Below are 20,014 nucleotides of genomic sequence, written 5' to 3'. Positions count from 1 at the left end.
CCCAAAATTGTTTTATCCACCTCAATAACTGGCTTCATGTATATTTGTCGTTAAAATGGTTAATTATCGGTGTTTCTTGGCAATAGTTATGGGTCAGAAACCAGTAAATACGATGCTCTGAGTACGATAATCTGGCAGCACCCGACAGGACCCGACTTGAACTTCCCCTGTTTCGTCAATCTGTTTGCTGATAGCGGTGTCCAAGGGGAAGATTTTGAGCTGAATAATTATGCTGCACTAAATTACACTGAAATTAAAGCCGTGTACACTTTTATAGTCAATAAGGCAGAACAAAAACATTCCCATGGCGCAAGACGAGGACATTCCAGAGGACTTACAAAATACCTTAATAACTCATCCTAGATAGTAGTTAGACCCAGGAAACCACCACAGTAATACAAATTTTACGTTTTTTCACCCCAATAGCGTTAAATGACCTAGAAATACGGCATCTGAACAATACATCCCAGCACATACACAATACCTCAATAACTCATCCTAGGTAGTGAGTAGACCCACAAAACCACCACAATAATACAAATTTGACGTTTTCACCCCCCAGTTGCATGAAATGACCTAGAAAAACAGCGTCAAAGCCATGTTGTGTGACGTCACGACCCTCAACCCGTGACGTCATCATTCCAAACAGAGCGAGGAGGGGGAGACACTCAAGCAGGAAGCATCGCCCTTTTCTCCTCCTTTTCGGCCATGGACTCGGACGAGGAGTACCTTTACGACTGTGACAGCGGGAACGAGTCGAGCGGGGACGACGTGGGGCTTGACTTTGAGATCGAGGGCGAGGGTGAAGGAGGAGGAGGAGGGAGGTACAGGGACACCGAGGAGTACCCTTACGAGGTGCTCTCCACGGAGGACATTACCAGGCACATGATTGACTGCATTAAGGAGGTCAACAGTGTGGTCAACGTGAGTGCCTGGCCTCCCAACTGTCCCCTGTGGCTCCCCGGGGTGTCTGGGGTCCGTGGGGAGGGGTGGCGGGGTGCTCCTGCTCTCTGCTGTTCTCTGTTTTCCTGCCCCCTGGGTGTGCTCCCCTGGGGGGCTCCAGTGGACAGTTGGTTGTTTTTTGGTGTTGTGTCCACGGCAGGGAAGGGTTAGGTGCAGGGTGTGGGTGTGAGGCCAGGAATAACTGTTTTCATTTCCCCAGCTGAGATATTTATTATAATTGCATTGTGGTGGGGTTGTTTTGTTATTGCCTGTCAGTTTTGTATGGATATCCCAGTTTACTTTTAATAGCTTTGAAAGAAAGGGTTCATTGCACAATATAGTCCAGGATAAATAAACTAAAATATATTGTGGCCTTGAGAGATGATAAGTGCAAAGCTTTACCAGTTCTCCAGTGCTGGCTCTTTGTGAAGTGATGTAAATGGATCTATCCACTTCCATCAATAAGTGGATGGAGTCACTCTGTCACCATGCTGCTGAGTTGACCAATACCAGTGAAGTCTGCTCCTGGCGACTTTAGTCCAGCAATCTTGGACCTGTCACAGTGGTGACCTTGGCCCATTTTGGTGATACCCGCCCACACCCTTTGTGCACTAAGGTCGACATTGAATTGCCATTGAGATATAATATGGGTTTTGGTAACCCTTAAACATAGTAATTTAAATAATATTAAATAAAATCATAAACAAGCAATTAAAAGTCAAATGTGATCTTGATGTGACTAAAACCCACACTGATAGATAGATATGTATTTTATCAAACAGTTTTGTGGACGCTGCCATAATTTTCAGTGGTTTGAAGGAAAAAAAGTAAGGAAAGTAGGTAAGATCTTTTATGCAAAGACGATTAGGTAAACCTGAGAGCGAGGAGTGGGCGAACCCCTATCCTACAGGAGTGTAGTGGGAGAGTCAGGTCGCCTCCCCTCCTCTATGCTGCAGTGAACAGGCGGGGTATTAAAGGGGTAGGAAGAGACTTCTCCACCAGTGACCTCATTACTGGATCTAATTTGGAAGTATCTTCTCAATTAAAATGTTTCCAACGTACATTGCTTCAGTAACTCAATGTTTTTTTTATACATAACCATTACATTCAAATCACTGACGGTGGTAGTAAAATACACAACTTTTGTATGCCAGTTCAAGTTTTATTCATGCTGAAGAAAATCATTGTCATTACCCCTAATTGTAAGATGTTGATAAATATTATTGTTGACCTCTGTCCACATTCTCTCTCTGGCTCGTGATTGTTGAAATCGATTAAGTTTGCTGGGCGGAAGTCGCCAAAGGTTGACCGTGTCTCCATGCTTGTTGGGAAATGTGGTTGACTCCTCTTTCCCTATTTCTGACACCACCAACTTAAATTGCTATGGTGCCTTGAATTTCTCAAGCAGTCACTCTGTACCTTTGTAAACAGTGGCTACAAAGTGAAACACACCCAAGTTGCCTTTGCTTAGCTCTTTATGTGTTTACAATCTTCAGACTTCTTACCTGTGAGCCAAGTATTACCAGGTGTTACAAGTTTTATGGAATACTATTCTTATTAGGTACCTATCATTTTCATTACTATTTTTTATTTCATTACAATAGGTAGAATTGGAAGAGTATGCAAATACTTTAGCTTATCAAGTCTGTAATCCCAGACACACCTTAAACACTGACCTTAAAGAATAAAAAGGATAAAGTAAAAGATAGGTCATTAAGAATGCAGTGAATGTTAAGTGGGGTTAGGTTCTTTTCTCAAGGAGTTATTGTGCTTAAACCTAGTGGTATTGTTTTTGTTTTTTACATTTTAAACCTCATTTTTGCACCACTATGCAAAACAGTAAGTTATTCTAGGTAAAAGAGAAGAGAAGAACAGTGAAAGGAGCATCTCATCTCTATGTGTGAATGTATGTTTACCTTGACGCTCCTTGCAAAACACATTGACTCGTTTAGAAACTCAATATCAAGAAGTGTAAATAACTGCCCTTTGTCCACCCTCCAGATACCTGTAACAACGGTGTTGTCATGTACTTGGGAGGCTTCTCTCTCTCTCTCTCTCTCTCTCTCTCTCTCTCTCTCTCTCTCTCTCTCTCTCTCTCTCTCTCTCTCTCTCTCTCTCTCTCTCTCTCTCTCTCTCTCTCTCTCTCTCTCTCTCTCTCTCTCTCTCTCTCTCTCTCTCTCTCTCTCTCTCTCTCTCTCTCTCTCTCTCTCTCTCTCTCTCTCTCTCTCTCTCTCTCTCTCTCTCTCTCTCTCTCTCTCTCTCTCTCTCTTCTCTCTCTCTCTCTCTCTCTCTCTCTCTCTCTCTCTCTCTCTCTCTCTCTCTCTCTCTCTCTCTCTCTCTCTCTCTCTCTCTCTCTCTCTCTCTCTCTCATAATCTTTTCATATCTTTGATAATATCTCCCAGTTCATTTGTGACTAAGCAATAATAATATGAAAGTTTAGATAATTTATACTTGAACAAGGACATGAATGTTCACATATTTTATTTCTGTTGTTTTTTTCCCATATCCTCAATAAAGCTTTACATTTCAGCAAGTGCCGGTCAGAACCAGTAACGGAATGGAAGAATGTGAAATCTGCTTCCTAAACATGCCCTCAGCTGTAAGTATGAGAGACTGTGCACTTGCATGACCCACTGATGTCTTATTCGTATGTGTATTGTGCGAGTGAAGTGGAGCAAGAGACAGTTGGTGAACAGTAATGAGAAGGGAGTCAATCCTGACTGCATATTGATGATGAAGGGGTTGTGTGATTCTGTATGCATTCACTTGCTGCCCAGAATTGTACCAAATTACCTAATAATTCTTTCATTAATAGAAAATGTCAAAACCTTACCTACTCAAATTCTTCCAGACTTCTGGCATCTAGCCAAAAAATCTCTTTAACAGTTTAACTTCTTCATCTCTCCCAACTCTCCTTAGTCCTGATGGCAGAATACTCTGGATGCTTTAGGGCATGTTCCTCCTCCTCCTCCTCCCCACTCTCACCTCACTATGCCTGTCATTAAAGTTCATAAGAATGGTGTTTTCTGTGCCATCTCTGGCCTGAATCCCCAGAAGACCTATGAACCCAATGGAGTGCCTCCGTTTGTCCTTCAAAACTGTGCTTCTGTGCTGACACCCTGCCTGGTCAGACTTTTTTGTTTCTGTCTATCATCATGTATCTTTCTGCTTGAAGTACTTCTACATACAGACTGCCTAAGAACCATGACTGCTCTAATCTTTCAAACTATTGCCCCATAGCTCTACTTTCCTGACTTTCTGAAGCTTTTGAAACAATCCTGAACAGCAAAGTTCTTAAGCATTTATTAGCTCCTGAACTTCTCTCTGATCACTAATACAGGTTCAGTAAGGGGGGATTTACCAGCGATCTTTTTTTTTTTTTTTTTTTTTTTTTTTTTTTTTTTTAGTGCTGCCTGTAGTGTTGTTAGGCTTTCTTGAGGGTCCTTATGGATGGCCCCAGCCTATTAGTAGCACAGGCTAGTTTTATTTATAGTGGCTGCTGTGATGTATGACTCTTGCCTGGGCCATGCTACCTCCCGGTGCTCCTCTTGACCGAAGTCGCTGAAGTTAAGGTTGATTGAAGATCCTGACAGCATGCGGGTAATCATCCGCCACTCGGCGAGGGCTTGAAAAATGAGCGTGTTTCAGTGGGGACCTGAACCCAGTGCACGCTAACCACTCAGCCACCGCCTCCCTTTTTGCCTTTGGGACAGATTCCTGGTCCTCTCAGCCATTTTGGTGAAACTTGCTGTTGCCTTAGATATCTTGAAAGCTTTTGATAGAGTCTGGCACAAAAATTTGCTTTCTAAACTACCCTGCTATATATATCTGTCTCTCTGTACTTTTATTTCAAGTTTTCTTTCAGATTGATCTATTTCTGCTATGGTAGATAGTCACTTTTCTACTTCTAAACTTACAGAAGCCCCCCGCTTTAACAAACCTGTTGGGGGAAGTAAAGGTAAAGTTAAAGTTGGGGGGCCTACGTTTTGGCTGCTTATGACTTTTTGTATCTTTATTTCCTGCTGCCTATACCTTAAACACTTTCAAAGGGAGAGTATCAAAACACCTCTCCAAATGACTCTGGCTGTGCTATTTCAAACACTTCACATACTGTTTGTGTGAGAAGTATTGTGGGCATTTTTGTTTCCTTATTTGTGTCCATAAGTTGCCTCCTATTCTGTAAGAAAAAAAAAAAAAATACGGAACTACTACTCCTGTTCTTTTACCACAGATGATAACAGGCAGAGAATGTGAGTGCTTGCCCGAAAACCCAGTTGTGGACCCTTCCTCCCTCCCTTCCTTCCTATGAGATAGAGTTGATAGTATCCCTTTGTTCTCTCCCCCCACAGATGATGACGGGCATAGAGTGTGGCCACCGGTTTTGTACCAACTGCTGGACCGAGTACCTCACCACAAAGATCATCGACGAGGGCATGGGCCAGACCATCTCCTGCGCTGCCCACTCCTGCTCCATCCTTGTTGACGACCACACCGTCATGAGGTTAATCGTTGATGCCAAGGTTAAGCTTAAGTACCAGCACCTCATCACCAAAAGCTTTGTGGAGGTGAGTGGACAGAGGGGCAGGATGGGAGGGTTTTCTGCCATAGCCACTCTTGGGGGAAGTTCGTATGAGGGACAGGGTTTGGAGAAGAAGAAAGAAGCGCTTCGGTGATAGAAAGGTTTAATCCATATTTCACGTAACAGATAAAACTAACTTCCTCTACTCCTTTCTTATTTTTTCTTTTTGTTTTTGTATGAGACTGGGTGAAAGTTTTTTTTATATCCAAATAGGAAAAGCATATATAGCCAATGGGTTTTCATCAACACAGGTGCCACATAAATGATCTAATTTAGTATACCGGTAACAAATTTTCTGTAATGTGACTGCCACGCAATACTTCCGTTGCTTCCTTCCCCCACAGTGCAACAGACTGCTGCGCTGGTGTCCCTACCCAGACTGTAACTATGCAATCAAGGTGCAGTACCCAGACGCGCGGCCGGTCATGTGCAAGTGCCGCAATGTCTTCTGCTTCAACTGCGGCGAGAACTGGCACGACCCCGTCAAGTGCCACCTCCTACGGCGCTGGATCAAGAAGTGTGACGACGACTCCGAGACCTCCAACTGGATTGCTGCCAACACCAAGGTGAGGCTGGACTGTTTGTTTATTTGTTTTTTTATATTATTTTCCATTTTCCATTACTTCTCTTTATAGTATTTTCATGCCTTGCCATCCAGAACTCAAATTTTATGATGCTTGCTCATTTATTTCATTTTTATTTGTAATCTTTTGGAATTCTCTATCACTTTTTTGGGGTGGAGAAGTAGTTATGCATTTTCCCTCTTTTTTGTTGGTTTTGCCTTGAATGTTTTCTCTGATGTGAAAACAAAGATATATTCTGTTTTTCCCCCTCAGGAGTGTCCAAAGTGTAAAGTGACGATTGAGAAGGATGGCGGCTGTAACCACATGGTGTGCAAGAACCAGAGTTGTAAAGCCGACTTCTGCTGGGTGTGTTTAGGACCGTGGGAGCCTCATGGATCTTCTTGGTAAGGGGAAGCATTCCTTACTTGAGTCTTTGCAGAGATAAAAGTAAATTGTTGAGTGATGTAAGCAGGTGTAAGGCCAGGGTAAGGGAGTAATGGTGGGTGTCAAAGGGAAGGGTTATCGGTGAGGCCCGCAGAGGTGAAGGTACTGACTGATAAATACAGTAGCCGTGACATTACAGAGGTAAGAGTAAAAACATACAGAATTCAACACTGCAATGAAACTTAATGGTGCTAGTGTCAAAAGGGAAGTTTGTTAGTGGTGCATATTAAGTGTTAATGAAGTAAGTCTAACAGGTATGCTGTTCAACACTCAGGGTAATTCAACACATCTTTCAGGTATGCCTGTAACCGTTACGACGAGGACGAGGCAAAGCAGGCACGGGACGCCCAAGAGAAGTCCCGGGCTGCTCTGCAACGCTACCTCTTCTACTGCAACCGCTACATGAACCACATGCAGTCCCTCAAGTTTGAGCACAAGCTGTACGCCTCAGTCAAGGAGAAGATGGAGGAGATGCAGCAACACAACATGTCCTGGATAGAGGCAAGCTGTGCATGGCTGTTACACCCATACCCAAACTCATACACACCCTCACTATACTTTACAGTTATGCACACTGGCTGATGTGCTGCCTCCAGTCCAGTCACTAACATCACCTTCACTCCCAGGTTCAGTTCCTCAAGAAGGCAGTGGACATCCTGTGTGAGTGCCGACAGACCCTCATGTTCACCTACGTCTTTGCCTACTACCTGAGGAAGAACAACCAGTCCGTAATATTCGAGGACAACCAGAAGGACGTTGAGAGTGCCACAGAGACCCTCAGTGAGTACCTCGAGAGGGACATCACGCAGGAGAACTTGGCAGACATCAAGCAGAAGGTCCAAGACAAGTACAGGTGAGTCACATTACTTGGTGCACATTAAGATAGATGTTAATTTATTTCCTCATTGTCTTTTTGTATGGTGTGGAGATTACAGAAGATGGAGCTGGAGGGGACAGTTGAAAATGATAAGGTTTTGTTGTGAGTGACAAGGAGTGACGACTTAAGAAATAGGTATATTAGAGGAATGCCCAAGATAAACTTTTTCAAAGGTAAAGTGAGGGGGTCAAGATGGGAATGCTTTGGACATGTGTGGAGGAAAGATGCTGGATATACTGGGAGATGGAGCTGTCAGGCAAGAGGAAAAGAGAAGGGTCAAAGAATGGGTTTATGAATGTGGTGAGGAAGGCCATGAAGGCAGGAGGCAGGACAGAGGAAGATGCAATAGACTTTAAGATACAGAAGTGGATGATTCTTTGTGGTGACCACTAAGAGAAAGTCTAAAGAAAAAGATAAACATCCGTGATGAAATGCAAATAAAGTAACACATCAGTTTTATTATTAACCCCTTCTTTACTGAGTGCCGCGACATACCAGCCTGACAGCTACAATTCCCACGGTGTGGGGGTTGTGTATATTTTATTGTAGCGACCAAACTATCCACTCCTTACAATCTTTTTATATACTGTGGGGTTCTCCTAAAAAACTTGCTGCATGAGTAATTGTCCACGCACACAGTGAGTTCATTACATCCTTTGTAATAAATAACTGAAAACAGTCAAGTGCAGTCATTGGATGGGTTTCATGATGTGCAACAATTCTTTGATGCACATCAACAAAATCCTCTTCCGCGCTAGGCCGAACGCTAGGGTGAGCATCATCAAATGGATCTGACAGCAGCTCCAAACGTGTAGAAGCCTGTGACGGGGATGGTATGGTGAGCGACAACCACTTGCTGAAAGCGTCAAAGCGTAGCTTCACTATCCACCCCTTCTGTCTCTGTCATCACTCGTGTCAGCGCTGTCAATGTCACTATCTTTCCCTGGGTTGTAATCGATGTCACTGTCGTCCACTGATATATCAGACAATGTTTCATCATCGTCTGACATTTCTAAGTCAGTGTCATGAGGAAAGAAATAGTTCACATGGTTAGACTGCAGGTGACGCCATGATGGAGAGGAAAATAGTCTGGGCACTTCCTCTCATAGTCAACCAAAGGCAACTGATGCCTCCAGGCGTGTAACTATTGCCATATGTCTTTGGAGATTGTCTTGCTATATATTTGAAATAATAATAAAGAATAATGATTGGTGTACAAGAGGTTACGTCATAGACAGGGAACAATCCATTTGTGGTAGTGTTATGACGTATTACGACATCACACATTACTCACTGCTTTGTTGGCAAAACACAAAGGAGTTGCCGTCACGAAGACCACAGAAACAGAGTTACCGGCCTCCCCTGAGGCCCAGAGTCTGCCATGCATTACGTGGTGTATGAGCGTACATCACCAGCATTTCTGGTGGGGTATGGCTGTTTTCACGTGATGTACGCTCGTACATCAAAACACATATTCGGTACAGAAGAGGTTAAAAGCAGTGCACTAAGTAGAGCCTAGCACTTCACATCCTTGTGGAATTCTGACTTGAGTTTTGACATGGGCTACTTGCAATGTCTGTTGATCTCAAAAAGGCATTTGACTCAATGTAGCGTATGGCACTTTGGGATATTCTGCAGGTCCATGGGATTCCTGCAAGGATTATTGACTTGCTACATTTGGCCTTGACTCATGGACTGAGAGTCCAGTGAGGTGTGGGGGAGGCATTTCAGGGTTCTTGTCTGTTAATTCAGGAGTGAGTCAGGGGTGTGGCTTGCTCCATCACTTTTCAACACTTGCATGAACTGAATGTTAGGTAAAGTTGCGGATCAAAGTTGTTGCAGAGCATCTGTTGGTGACATCAAGATCAGTGACCTTGTGTTTGCTGATGATGCTATACTTACGGAATCGCTGAAGGTCATGGTGTTGGCTCTTGTAGTGCTGCATGAGAAGGCGAAGCCTCTGGGACTGAAGGTCTCCTGGGCCAAAACAAAGGTCCAGTCATTTGGCAGCTAAATGAATGATACAGTTCAGTCAGTTCATGCATGTGGTGGGGACATTGAGGTCACCTAAAAGTTTCATATGGCTTGCTAGAGTAGTGCATAACAATGGTGGGTCTTGCCTGGAAGTCACTCCATGGTCGCCTGGTCCACGGTGTAATGAACTCACTCAACATGAGTATATGGCATTGCTGGTATATATGCAGATGGACAAACATTTGAATCTTCAAGTCACTTTTGCTCCTTGTCTTGTTGTTTGGCTGTGAGCTATGGACACTGAATAGTGACTTGGAGAGATGTGTCAAGGCCTTTGATATCAAGGGCCTTCACAGGATCATGGTGTAATGCTGGGATGACTCCGTGCCAAATCAGCGACTACTTTGTAAAATTGAATCAAGGCCTGTTGCCAGCTTAGTCCCAGAACACCGACTCTGGCTATATGAGCACGCGACACACTTCCTGGACATCGATCCTGCTCATAGGGTTGTCTCTGTATGAGATAACCCCGAGTGGTGGAGACCAAGGGAATGCACACGTAACTCATGGGGGGGGCAAGTTGATCAATCCATAGAGGGGCTTAGGATGGGAAGGGTAGCTATGTGGAGGCTTGCTCGGAGAAACTGTCAGTGTTGGAGGTTGTAAGTGAAGCAATGTGCCCCTTGGCATATGCTCTCCATTAGTAGTTAGTTAGTACTAGGCAGAGCTGATAACCTCCCTTTGTGTTACAGATACTGTGATCAGCGGCGGAGAAAGCTGCTTGAACATGTGCATGAGGGTTACGAGAAGGACTGGTGGGAGTACTCGGAGCCCTAGTAGGGACACGGCCTTCCCTCATGCCGGTGCAGCAGCGGCGTCCTGTCTGCCACTCCCTAGTCCTGCGCTGGGGCCTCGGTGTGCGTTTGTGTGTGTGGTGGCAGGTGAAGGTGAGCGTGCCTCCCGTGCGAGTGCCCTGTACATCCAGACACTCCCTTCCTCCTCCTCCCTCTCCTCCTCCTCCTTCTCCTCCAGAGTCACCGTATCAACTGGGGCCCACCATTGGTCTTCACAGCTACTGTTTTAAGTGCTCTCCCCCGAGGAACGATACCCCCCATTAGGAACTCTTAGTAATTATTCATAGACGAGAAAGTTATTGAGAGTGATTGAGGTTTTAGAGAAGAGGCTCTGAGAGTACTACTAGTTGTTCCTAACATTCCTCACACGTCAGTAACCCAGAGTCAGGTGTGGAGTGTGTTGTTCTTCTTATTATTTGTATGCTTGTATATTGGAGTGTTTACAGTGTTTGTGTTGGCCGCCCGCCCATGATGGGCTGTCTGCCACTCAGGCCTGGCCTTTGTATTGGTTATGGCAAATTATATGTATTTGTTTTGAGTACTCCTGGCATATGAGTGTTGTGCCAGCACACCCGTAGTTCTGTTTGGTACTCATATTTTGACAAGTTTGGCAGCATTATGTTTACCACACTTTCAAGTCCTTTTTTTCACTACTATTATTATCCCCATAAACTCAGGTTCATGTACAGACAGAACTGCATGTTCAAAATTCTTACTAATCACCTTTTCTAATCCTGATAAGGTAGATTGAGAAACAGCCCATCTCGTATTCAGTCCAGCCAGGAATCAGAAACACCTCCAGTTAAATTTACGGCCATCAGTGCAGCTGGTATGATTGTTTATTAGGTCATATTTATTTCCTGCTTTGAGGAATGAAAAGGGAATACTGAAATATTATTATTTGAGAAGAGCACAGAATTTTAGCATGTCTGTTGTCTCAATAATTGATGTAATAAAAGTCATGCACTAGCGAGGCTGGCTTTCCTTGTGCCAGTTTTCAGCAACCTTTACTGAAATATCTTATGGTGGGGACTTCTTGGAATGGAAGATTCATATTAAAGATCAAATTTACATTTGTATGCCAAGTGCACATATAGCAAGAGCTTGGTGTGTTGCAGTGCCATTGAAAAAAAAGTGCATAATTATGTGGATAACTAGATGAGGTATTTCCATTGTGATCCAGATGACCAGTGCTGCTCCTCATACACTAAAATTCTGTGTTCAGGATCTAGTTGTGTAAAGTCTCAAGATTATGATGGACCATGTTGTGTGACAGTCTGCAGCTCAATATTTATATTAGATGGGAGTTCTGAGTTCTGTACATGTGTTCTGAAAGGTGACACAGACATGGCTGCCTGGTTGGCTACAGTCCTGAGCAGCTGGCAGCTTTGGGGTGACTGTTAGCCTGACTGGCAGAGATGAGTGGCAGAGGGCGTGTTTTCACTTCATACACATCTGTCAAAAAAATATTCATAGCAGTAACAAAACACTTAAAAGACTAAGCTGAGATATGAAAAAGAACTAATGTCAATGTGAAGGTTTTTCAGTCTTCATTTCGACACAATGGTTTGTACTCGTGTAAATGTCAGTCTTCTTTAAAAATCAACTGAGGAATTAATTTGAATGTTCAAAGAAAAATATATATACAAAAGTAAACCCCTGCAATTGATCTAAAAAATCATTCCAAACTTATTTTCACAGCAGTATAATCAAGCTAAATTTTTCCCAGCCAAATTAATTTTTTCCTGGCATGAGTCGTGATTGAAGGGTGTGTGTGAAGCGGCCAACATGCCCCTCACAGGTAGTTTTGTGCCTCAGATAGAGGAGTGGGGTAGTCAGTCAGTCCATTTTGTTCACTGAATATCATAGCTAGGTTGTTCTATACTGCAGGAAAGGTAACGAGAATAGATACCCGACAGCTAATAGGACGCGCAGCAACATGGGTGAGTTACTTCGTGAATGCAATTTGTACATAGCAGTTCTATTTTCAGTCTGGCATAGTGTTGGCAAGTACTCAGTCGAGGAATTACGTATATTCTATGAATCTCGTGCTTTTCCCATTGAATTGTTAATTTAGATTCATAGACAATTAGTTGGTTGATTGCCTGAGTTGCTTGAAAACTAATGGAAAAAAAAGCATACAAAATACATGCAATTAAGGAAAAAAAGACAGCATGTGCTGGTTATAATGACTCACAATGCCACAAATTTGTTTTGAAGTGGACGTAACTTGGAAACTTTAGCCTGAAACAATATTCTCAGCAAGGGTTAGACAGCTGGCGCCACTCTAAGAGCTCTTTACACTCCTAGCAGTGGTGCCTGTGTGGCTGCGACTCAGTATTAACCTTTGAGAGGACTTATTGTCTGCATCAGTTGACTTAATTCATCACACGGTACTCGGCACTCTGTATCAGTTCATCCTTGTGCCTGTGTTTGTGCTGCATGGGCAAAACCTGCATGGCATTACCAGGCTCCAACATTTTGTACATTGTGTGCCTTGACCTAGTTTATACATATATACCTTGTTTTCTACTGCTGTCACAAAGATCTGGCTAACGAGGTGATGTCAACTGTGCAAACCAGCAAGCGAGTCGGGCAAGTGCACCGCGCGTTTCAGGTGGTGCCGCCCTGGCTTGGCTCAAAACTCAGTGGTGCCTGTGGAAGTGGCTTGAATCATCCACCAAAATAGTACATCTGAAGAAAGAGAACAACAGGAAACAATGCCATTTCATACTTCTAAGCATAAATACAAAGTGTCACATGTTTCATCAAGTTGTTGTTGCTTAGACGGAATCTAGAAGCCTTTGCAAGTGGGTCTTGTGTTCCTACTTACTGGTGTTGCCTGAGAGGTGTGTGAGGTAGTCATGAACGCCACTCCTTCACGACATCATCTTTAGTTCGGTGTAAGTCGTGGTCAAACCACAACCTCATAATCACTGTATAGACACTTGAACCACCAGTTACTAGTGAAGACATTTATTGTTTTAAGTTTGAAAACATCTGTACAGTTCTTTTATAAAATTATTTTATTTTACCAATATGGAAAAATAGCTTTTTCTCATATATATCATAATTATGTTGACTCAGCATAACTCTGTGATTTTCAGAACTTTTTGACAGGCTTGTATGTTTCTGCAGTAGTGTTTGCCACACTGCTTTCTGTACTGGTAAGTTGTCCACGGAAGTGAATTGATGTTGTCCGTCTGGCTCTGTTGTGTCCCGGCAGTAGGGTGTGCCGGGCAGGATGTGGCCAGAGCCTCCTTGTACCAAAATTGGTGGTGTGATGTGCTCCCAAAGTGCTTGTCAAGAAGTTCTGGTGTATAGTTTTAGAGTATTAAAGTGCTCTGGTTCAATTAAAAGGATCAATGAGATTTCATTAAATTGTAGTGATATTATTGTGCTTACCTGCCTTGAGAATAGTGGTTGGCCGTTGTGTGGCAGTGGTAGGGAGTGTATCTATGGCTGATGCTTCAACTTTGGTATGTTTTATACAGGGATAAACAATTCTGGATCACAGTTAACATGAGTGAATGGGGTTATTATACATTTACTGAGGCATAGCAGGAAGCTACTCTACCAACCACTTTTTATTTCACAAACATATGTAAATACAGAAAAAAAATATATAGATATTATATAGTGTGAATTTTCTTAGGAATTACAATGAATGAAAAAAATGAAATGTGTCTTGAGCTTCCTCCATGATTGCATGAGTTGCTTGAAATTTTAATACTGTTTTTTTTCTCTTGTGGTCTGTAAAAGCTGGAGTGAAGGTGTGTACAAGGTGCCACTCAGGCTCTGTGGCACACGCTCCCTCACGGGCATGTGGCACATGTCCGTCACCTGGCCACAGAAGGCTTGCTGGCCATGTGTTGCTGTGGAGAGCTTGATGTACCCTGTGGTGTACGGTTGACAGTTGTGCGCAGCCTTGCATTCAGTGCAGGGAATGATCTACCCTGGAGAATGACATTGAGGTATAAAGAAGTACAGCAGATATTTTTTCTTTCTTTTTCTTCATGTTAGTATTTGATAAACATTGTTTTTGAACAATAATAGTTACTGTAAACAATATAGTTTGCTTATATTCTATTCACTACCCATTAATACCTTCAAATGTAATAACTTTTGTTGTAATTAGTTCAGTAAATAGTTGTTTTCTGTATTTTCGAAGTGGAAGTAAACAAGTATTCTTGCTTTGATAAAAGTACAATTTTATACCTCAGGTCAATCTCCCTGAGTATTTTTCCCCTGAACTGGACAGGGGCGTATTATTTGCAAACCTACCCTATAAGAGAGTGTAGTAACACAAGAAAGGAACATAACATCCAACAAGACCAATGACAGTGTTAGTGTTTATTAAGTACTAGTTACCTTAGTCCTTGTTTTCCAGTGTACTGTATACTACAGGGAAAATAATAGTTTGTTATTGCAAGCTCAGAATCACTTTCTAGTTTCACGTTATGTACAGCGCATATCACATAGTGTAAAGAGGAGGAACAGTACCATAAACATTTTGTATGCACTTTATAAAGTTTTTGTATCAGCTTACCGTATGGCATGAGGTTAATTTTTGTGCTTGTTGTCATGATTCAGAGGCAGAGTTCACCAATGCCGCAGTAGTCGTCTCTCCCTGTGTGTTGCCATGAGTTGAGCTTAGAGTGTCACTATCAACACCCCATCTCAGTAACACGTGTCTGCCAGTTTGCACACACACAGGCGGCACTTACATCACGAAAAATGCTATTCTGCAAACTAAACTGAGGTATAAGATTCACCTGTTGTCAAAATAAGAACATTGCCAATCATTATTCTGACAATAGTGAATTTTCATATGAGTAGTTTGGACTGGTGCATACAAACTGACAAACACACCCTAACAACATCCCATCTTGCGTAAACGGGCACTGCAGGAACCGCCATCGCCAAGGGGACTATTTCACCTTGTTTTTGTTCATTAGTTTTTGTGTACGTTTGACATGTGGGCGCGTTGGTCTGGTGGATCAGAGCGTCAAGTCACGGAAGTGCAGAGCCAAGGCAGGAAAGTTTTAACCTCAGTGACGCCTTGCGAACAGGTTTCACTCAATGGGCAAGCTTCCGAGTGACTCCCTGTTACTAGTAGACTACCATGAGTCAGTGCTGAGACCCGGACTTTTTATTATTGTCATACGTGATTTACAAATAAAAAAATAAAATCGCCAGGCCCAGGGCAAAAAAGTTCTAATGATCTTAATGGTGTGTGAACAAGTTTTACTCAATGGGTAAACTCCCAAGCAGTTCCCTGCCTAGAAGTAGAAATAAAATCCACCCTTTCTAAATTTGTTGATGACACTAAAGTGAGTAAGAAGGTCCTCATGGTGGCTGACAGAAATTATCCAAAATGACTAACCAGATTGTTGTCTAAAAAGTGGCAAATATCCTTTGACCTTGGGCCCATAAATATCAACCATAAGATTCAACATGCAAAGGAAGCTTCTTGAGTAGGAGGCGTAAGCTTGAGAGGCGCAGATGCAAGGTGGGGTCTGCAGAGCCATTGCCAAGATGTCCCTCCCTCCAGCTCTGCCCTGCTGTTGTTCATTTTTACTCTCCAGCCCCACTGAGGTTTAGGTCAGTATTCTCAGATGCTTCTGCCTCTCACATCAACTATTTCCAAAGGCTAAAATGGAGATTAATTGTGATCTCTTGAGTGTTTTTTTCATGTTCATGGTACAGAATCTTTGTCAATATCACCTGGGTCATAAAAGTACCCATGGAAATGCCCTCAGCTCCTTTCAAAGCCATTTCGAATGTGTGTGCTTGGGCGCCACAATGTTTTAAGAATATTAACCCTTTCTCGTCTGGGCCGTCTGTGAGAACACTTTTCTCGCGACCCACGCTGGCTGGAATTTCAACCAGTTGCATAGAGATGTTTTACTTCTAATGCTCATAGCAAAAACTTTTCATCATAAAAAGCTCATTTAGGTGTCCTTTTAAGGCTAGTAATTATGTCATCTTTTGCAATAGCCAGAACTGAAAAATCTACAAGGTATAATGCCAAAACTGTAAGTTGAATTTAGCAAACTGGCAAAATTTTTATACGTTACTCAAAACAAACTCTGCCCTCTCAAAAATTATTCAACTTTGAAAATTTCCAATAAATATTTAGGAATATGAGAAGAAATATGAACACTTCCTCGGATAGGTCACATATGCATTACTCCTCATGATGGAAACAAATGCTACACTAAATTCTTCATTGTCCCACAATCTGCCTGCCACCTTCACTCTGACCCCATGAGGACAAGCTACAAGTATCAAGCAAGCTATACACTTGGTTCGTCATACAACATTTTACAACTGGAGATATTTTATTTTTATTATTTAAGAAAACTTTTCTGGATGACGATGAAAGTCGTCATCCTGACGTCTGCATCAAAAGATCCCATGACGAGGAAAGTTGCATTGGAACAAGAAAGCATTTCAAGGGCAAAAACAAAAAGTAAAACAACAAAGAAAGCCTGCTAAGCACTGCTCCTAGAAAAGTAAACACAAACGTGGCCAGGAGAGAGTTAAGTTTAAGCCCTTGTTTTTATTTTTCTGTTGTATTTTCCAAAGTACTAATTAGAACAGTGCAGACAGGCTGACGGACGTGCTGTAGCGATGGTGACCTGCAGTGCTTCTCTCCATACTGAATTATTTCCTTTTGTTTGAAGATTGTAGTTAACACTGTACATAAGGGAGCAAGTTAAGGGTACAGAGTAAGACATTTTGGGAGAGTTTGTTGGTTTATCTTCTTTCATCTTGTAAGTACGTAAATGAGGTTTAATTTACTCCTTTTGTTAAGGGTGTGTGAAGTGAAGTTATTGATGTTACGTAGTGTGCCCTTCATGCTCATACAATCATACGTTCATGACACACTAAACACATACACTACCAAATGAAGACATTCAGAAATTAGTCATCTTAGTAAGTTAACATTGAACACTTGACTGATAAAGATATTGTACTTTTCTAACTTTTTAATTATTTACGTAAATGATGATTATTCTTGTCCGATAATTATTTATGTAACAGTCATACACACACACACACACACACACACACACAGGCAACTTCAAACTATCACAGTATTTCCTTATCAGCTTGAGGGATCAGAGATGTGGCCTTAGTAGGTGTGATGCGGCTCTGCCAGCCACACCCTGTCACCCTTACTGTAATGGGGAAAAATTTCAACTCATCACAAGTATTTTGCTTTTTGCCAGCCCTCTGTGCTATTTGTTACACACACACACACACACACATACATATACACACATTGTTTTTGGACACACACACAAACACACAAACACTTGCATTCAACTATCACACTAGCACACAAAAATATCCATTCATCTATCATAGACACACTCACTCACCCACACATTCACTCACTCACTCGCAGACTCATAAAACAAACAGCAGCTTTCACTATTAGGCAAAAAAAGAATTAAATTAGGCTCACCATACAGGGAAAGAAAATACAAAACAACAAAAAAAAAGCTCATTGTCCATTTGAAGATGTTACGTTGTCATGCCAATTTCGTGGTTATGTTAGCCAAGCGATATGTTGAGTTAAAAAAAAAAATGTAAACCTATATTTCTTGTCAACCGTTTACCCCACTTCTCCTCCTCCTCCTCCTCTTCATTGCCTTTCTCAAATTCACCTAATTCTGATATATTCCTCATAGTATTTTTCTTCTAATATTACCAATCTATTTCTTGCCAACCTTTTTTCCCCACTCCTGCTTCTCTCTCCCCTTCCTCTGCCTTCTTTTCATAATCATCACTGCCTTTCTCATACTCATATAATCCTAATGTATTCCTCATAATATTTTTTTTCTAATGTTACCAACCTGTATTTCTTCTCAACCCTTTACCTCACTCCTGCTTCTTCTCTTCCTCATCTTTTTCTTCCTCTTCCTTCATCTTCTCATCATCATTGTCTTCCTTATACTCATCCAGTCTTAAATTCCTCACTCTCTTGAATCTTACATTACCTGTCCATTTTTCTCATAACCCTTTTCCCTTCCTTTCCTTTCCTTTGTAATACTCATTTATCCATTATCAGACTCCTTATTTCTTTATTTATTAACCCAATGCGGGATTTTCAAAGCTGGTTTTATGCAGAGGGCAACACTAGTTATTGATCCCCTTGTGTGGAGTTCAGTCACTTGCTCCAAACAGAGGCCAATAAATATACAGTGTTTCTTAGTGTGTGTGGTGTTAGATTGTTTATGATTTAGTTTCCCATCCATACAGTCTTGATACATCCACATCACAGCCTTACAACCCTGTTTATACTCAGTTTTATACTCTACATCCTCTCCCTTTGTTATATATTATCTACACCCCTTTCCTCTCATTTTGATATGTTTTTCTTGTTTCCACTAATCTTTGCTCCATATCTTCTTTCTCGTACATCCTGTTTTTTTATCATTCCCTTCCTGTATTCCATTTTATCTCACTGCCTTCTGCTTTCCTTTGTTCTTTCATATACACACACACACATACTACCTCCTCTTGTATCTTTTATCACCTCTATTCTACTCCACATTCACACATATATTCTCCTGCCACTCCTTAATTACTCCTATCTCTTACACATCCATATCCTCCTCCTCCTCCTCCCACACCCTACCACATCCCTCTCAACCCCTGCCCCCTCCTCTCACTCCTTTTCTAGTCGGCCGCCCATGAAATAACATTAATATTAACTGTAAACTAAACTAACCGAGTAACTAACCTAACCTACTTCGGATCATGAATTGCTGTTCGGTCCACACACATTATGCTGTTACTGTGCTGGGCTGAGCCAATACCACCAGCACCCCAGCTAACAGGCCCTCCCAGCAGTGCCAGAGCCAGTGGTGTGTGCATGTGGTTGTGGTAATACAGTGTGTGAACGTGTGTACATATTACCGAGAAATATATTAGTCAACTTTACGTCTGTTTGACTTGTGCACCTTATTAGTGTGGTTTATTCACATGGTAGGCCCACACCTGAGAGTGCTAGACATCCCAGGAGGAAATAAGTGTTCTGATGTATTCTTTTTATACAGCGTTTTGAATTTTGCAAGATGTAGAACGTAGAGCATCGCAAGTTCTTGGTATCAGGGACCAAAACTTTGCCACTGGACTTGGAATAGCAATGCTTGAGGGGTAGTAGAGGAGATTGATCACATCCTTGTAATTAATTATTGAAGGATCCTTTAGAATTACAGGGTTTCCCAGAGTTCTGAGTTCTTTGCAACTAATCATAGACTTGCTGCAACACTCTAGCTTCATGTCAGGTTATGAAGAATCTCAGGATGTAATAACCATACTGAGAGACTTGCCATATGCTGAAGAGTTTGCACTTAGTCTTAAACTGGCTCCATGTGCTTGGCCCTCTTAGGCTCCCTGTAGAATTGCAGAATCCTTCAAACTTGAAAATTGCCGTTGTGTAGTAAAGTGTACTGGAGAGTGTCCATGGCTAAGGAAAGGTTTTGCCCCAAGGGAAATGGTTTAGAATGTCAAGAGGAAGAGCCATAATGGGAATCAGGACTAGCATAGGGCTCTGCCACAGAAGACGAGAGCTTTCCTGAGGAGAGATGAAGAATGGCACGTCAGGAGAATCGCTGAGGATATCGAGGGTCATTTCTTTGCAAATGGTCTCCAACCTACTGAAGCAGCTCTTTTTAGTGCCTCCCTTTCAGGTGAGCGCTGGCACACATTATTGCTACTCTACTTCTTTACATCTATTATGAAAAGCAAGAACAATCACTT

General features: G+C 42.2%; 1 protein-coding gene across 1 annotated transcript; it reads left to right on the top strand.

Moving 5' to 3' along the window:
* Nucleotides 1-627: 627 nt before the first annotated feature.
* LOC126983030 (E3 ubiquitin-protein ligase arih1-like) lies at nucleotides 628-19,192 on the top strand. Its single transcript, XM_050835461.1, has 9 exons — nucleotides 628-924; nucleotides 2,944-2,958; nucleotides 3,474-3,542; nucleotides 5,293-5,508; nucleotides 5,867-6,088; nucleotides 6,359-6,489; nucleotides 6,826-7,030; nucleotides 7,156-7,382; nucleotides 10,133-19,192. Exons 1-9 carry the CDS (start codon nucleotides 709-711, stop codon nucleotides 10,215-10,217), a joined length of 1,386 nt encoding a protein of 461 aa, XP_050691418.1. The 5' UTR covers nucleotides 628-708; the 3' UTR covers nucleotides 10,218-19,192.
* Nucleotides 19,193-20,014: the final 822 nt, after the last annotated feature.

Source organism: Eriocheir sinensis, chromosome 5, assembly GCF_024679095.1.
Source record: "Eriocheir sinensis breed Jianghai 21 chromosome 5, ASM2467909v1, whole genome shotgun sequence".
In the NCBI taxonomy this organism is placed as follows: domain Eukaryota; kingdom Metazoa; phylum Arthropoda; class Malacostraca; order Decapoda; family Varunidae; genus Eriocheir; species Eriocheir sinensis.
Note: the sequence above shows the minus strand (reverse complement) of the source record. Positions and strands in the feature narration are given on the sequence as shown.

What these genes read in the sequence shown, in the direction of transcription:
- LOC126983030 (XM_050835461.1), top strand. Translation starts at nt 709, where the DNA reads ATGGACTCGGACGAGGAGTACCTTTACGACTGTGACAGCGGGAACGAG. An exon ending in GGATTGCTGCCAACACCAAG is followed by an intron (nt 6,089 to 6,358) that starts GTGAGGCTGGAC and finishes TTTCCCCCTCAG; the next exon opens with GAGTGTCCAAAGTGTAAAGT. An exon ending in GAGCCTCATGGATCTTCTTG is followed by an intron (nt 6,490 to 6,825) that starts GTAAGGGGAAGC and finishes CACATCTTTCAG; the next exon opens with GTATGCCTGTAACCGTTACG.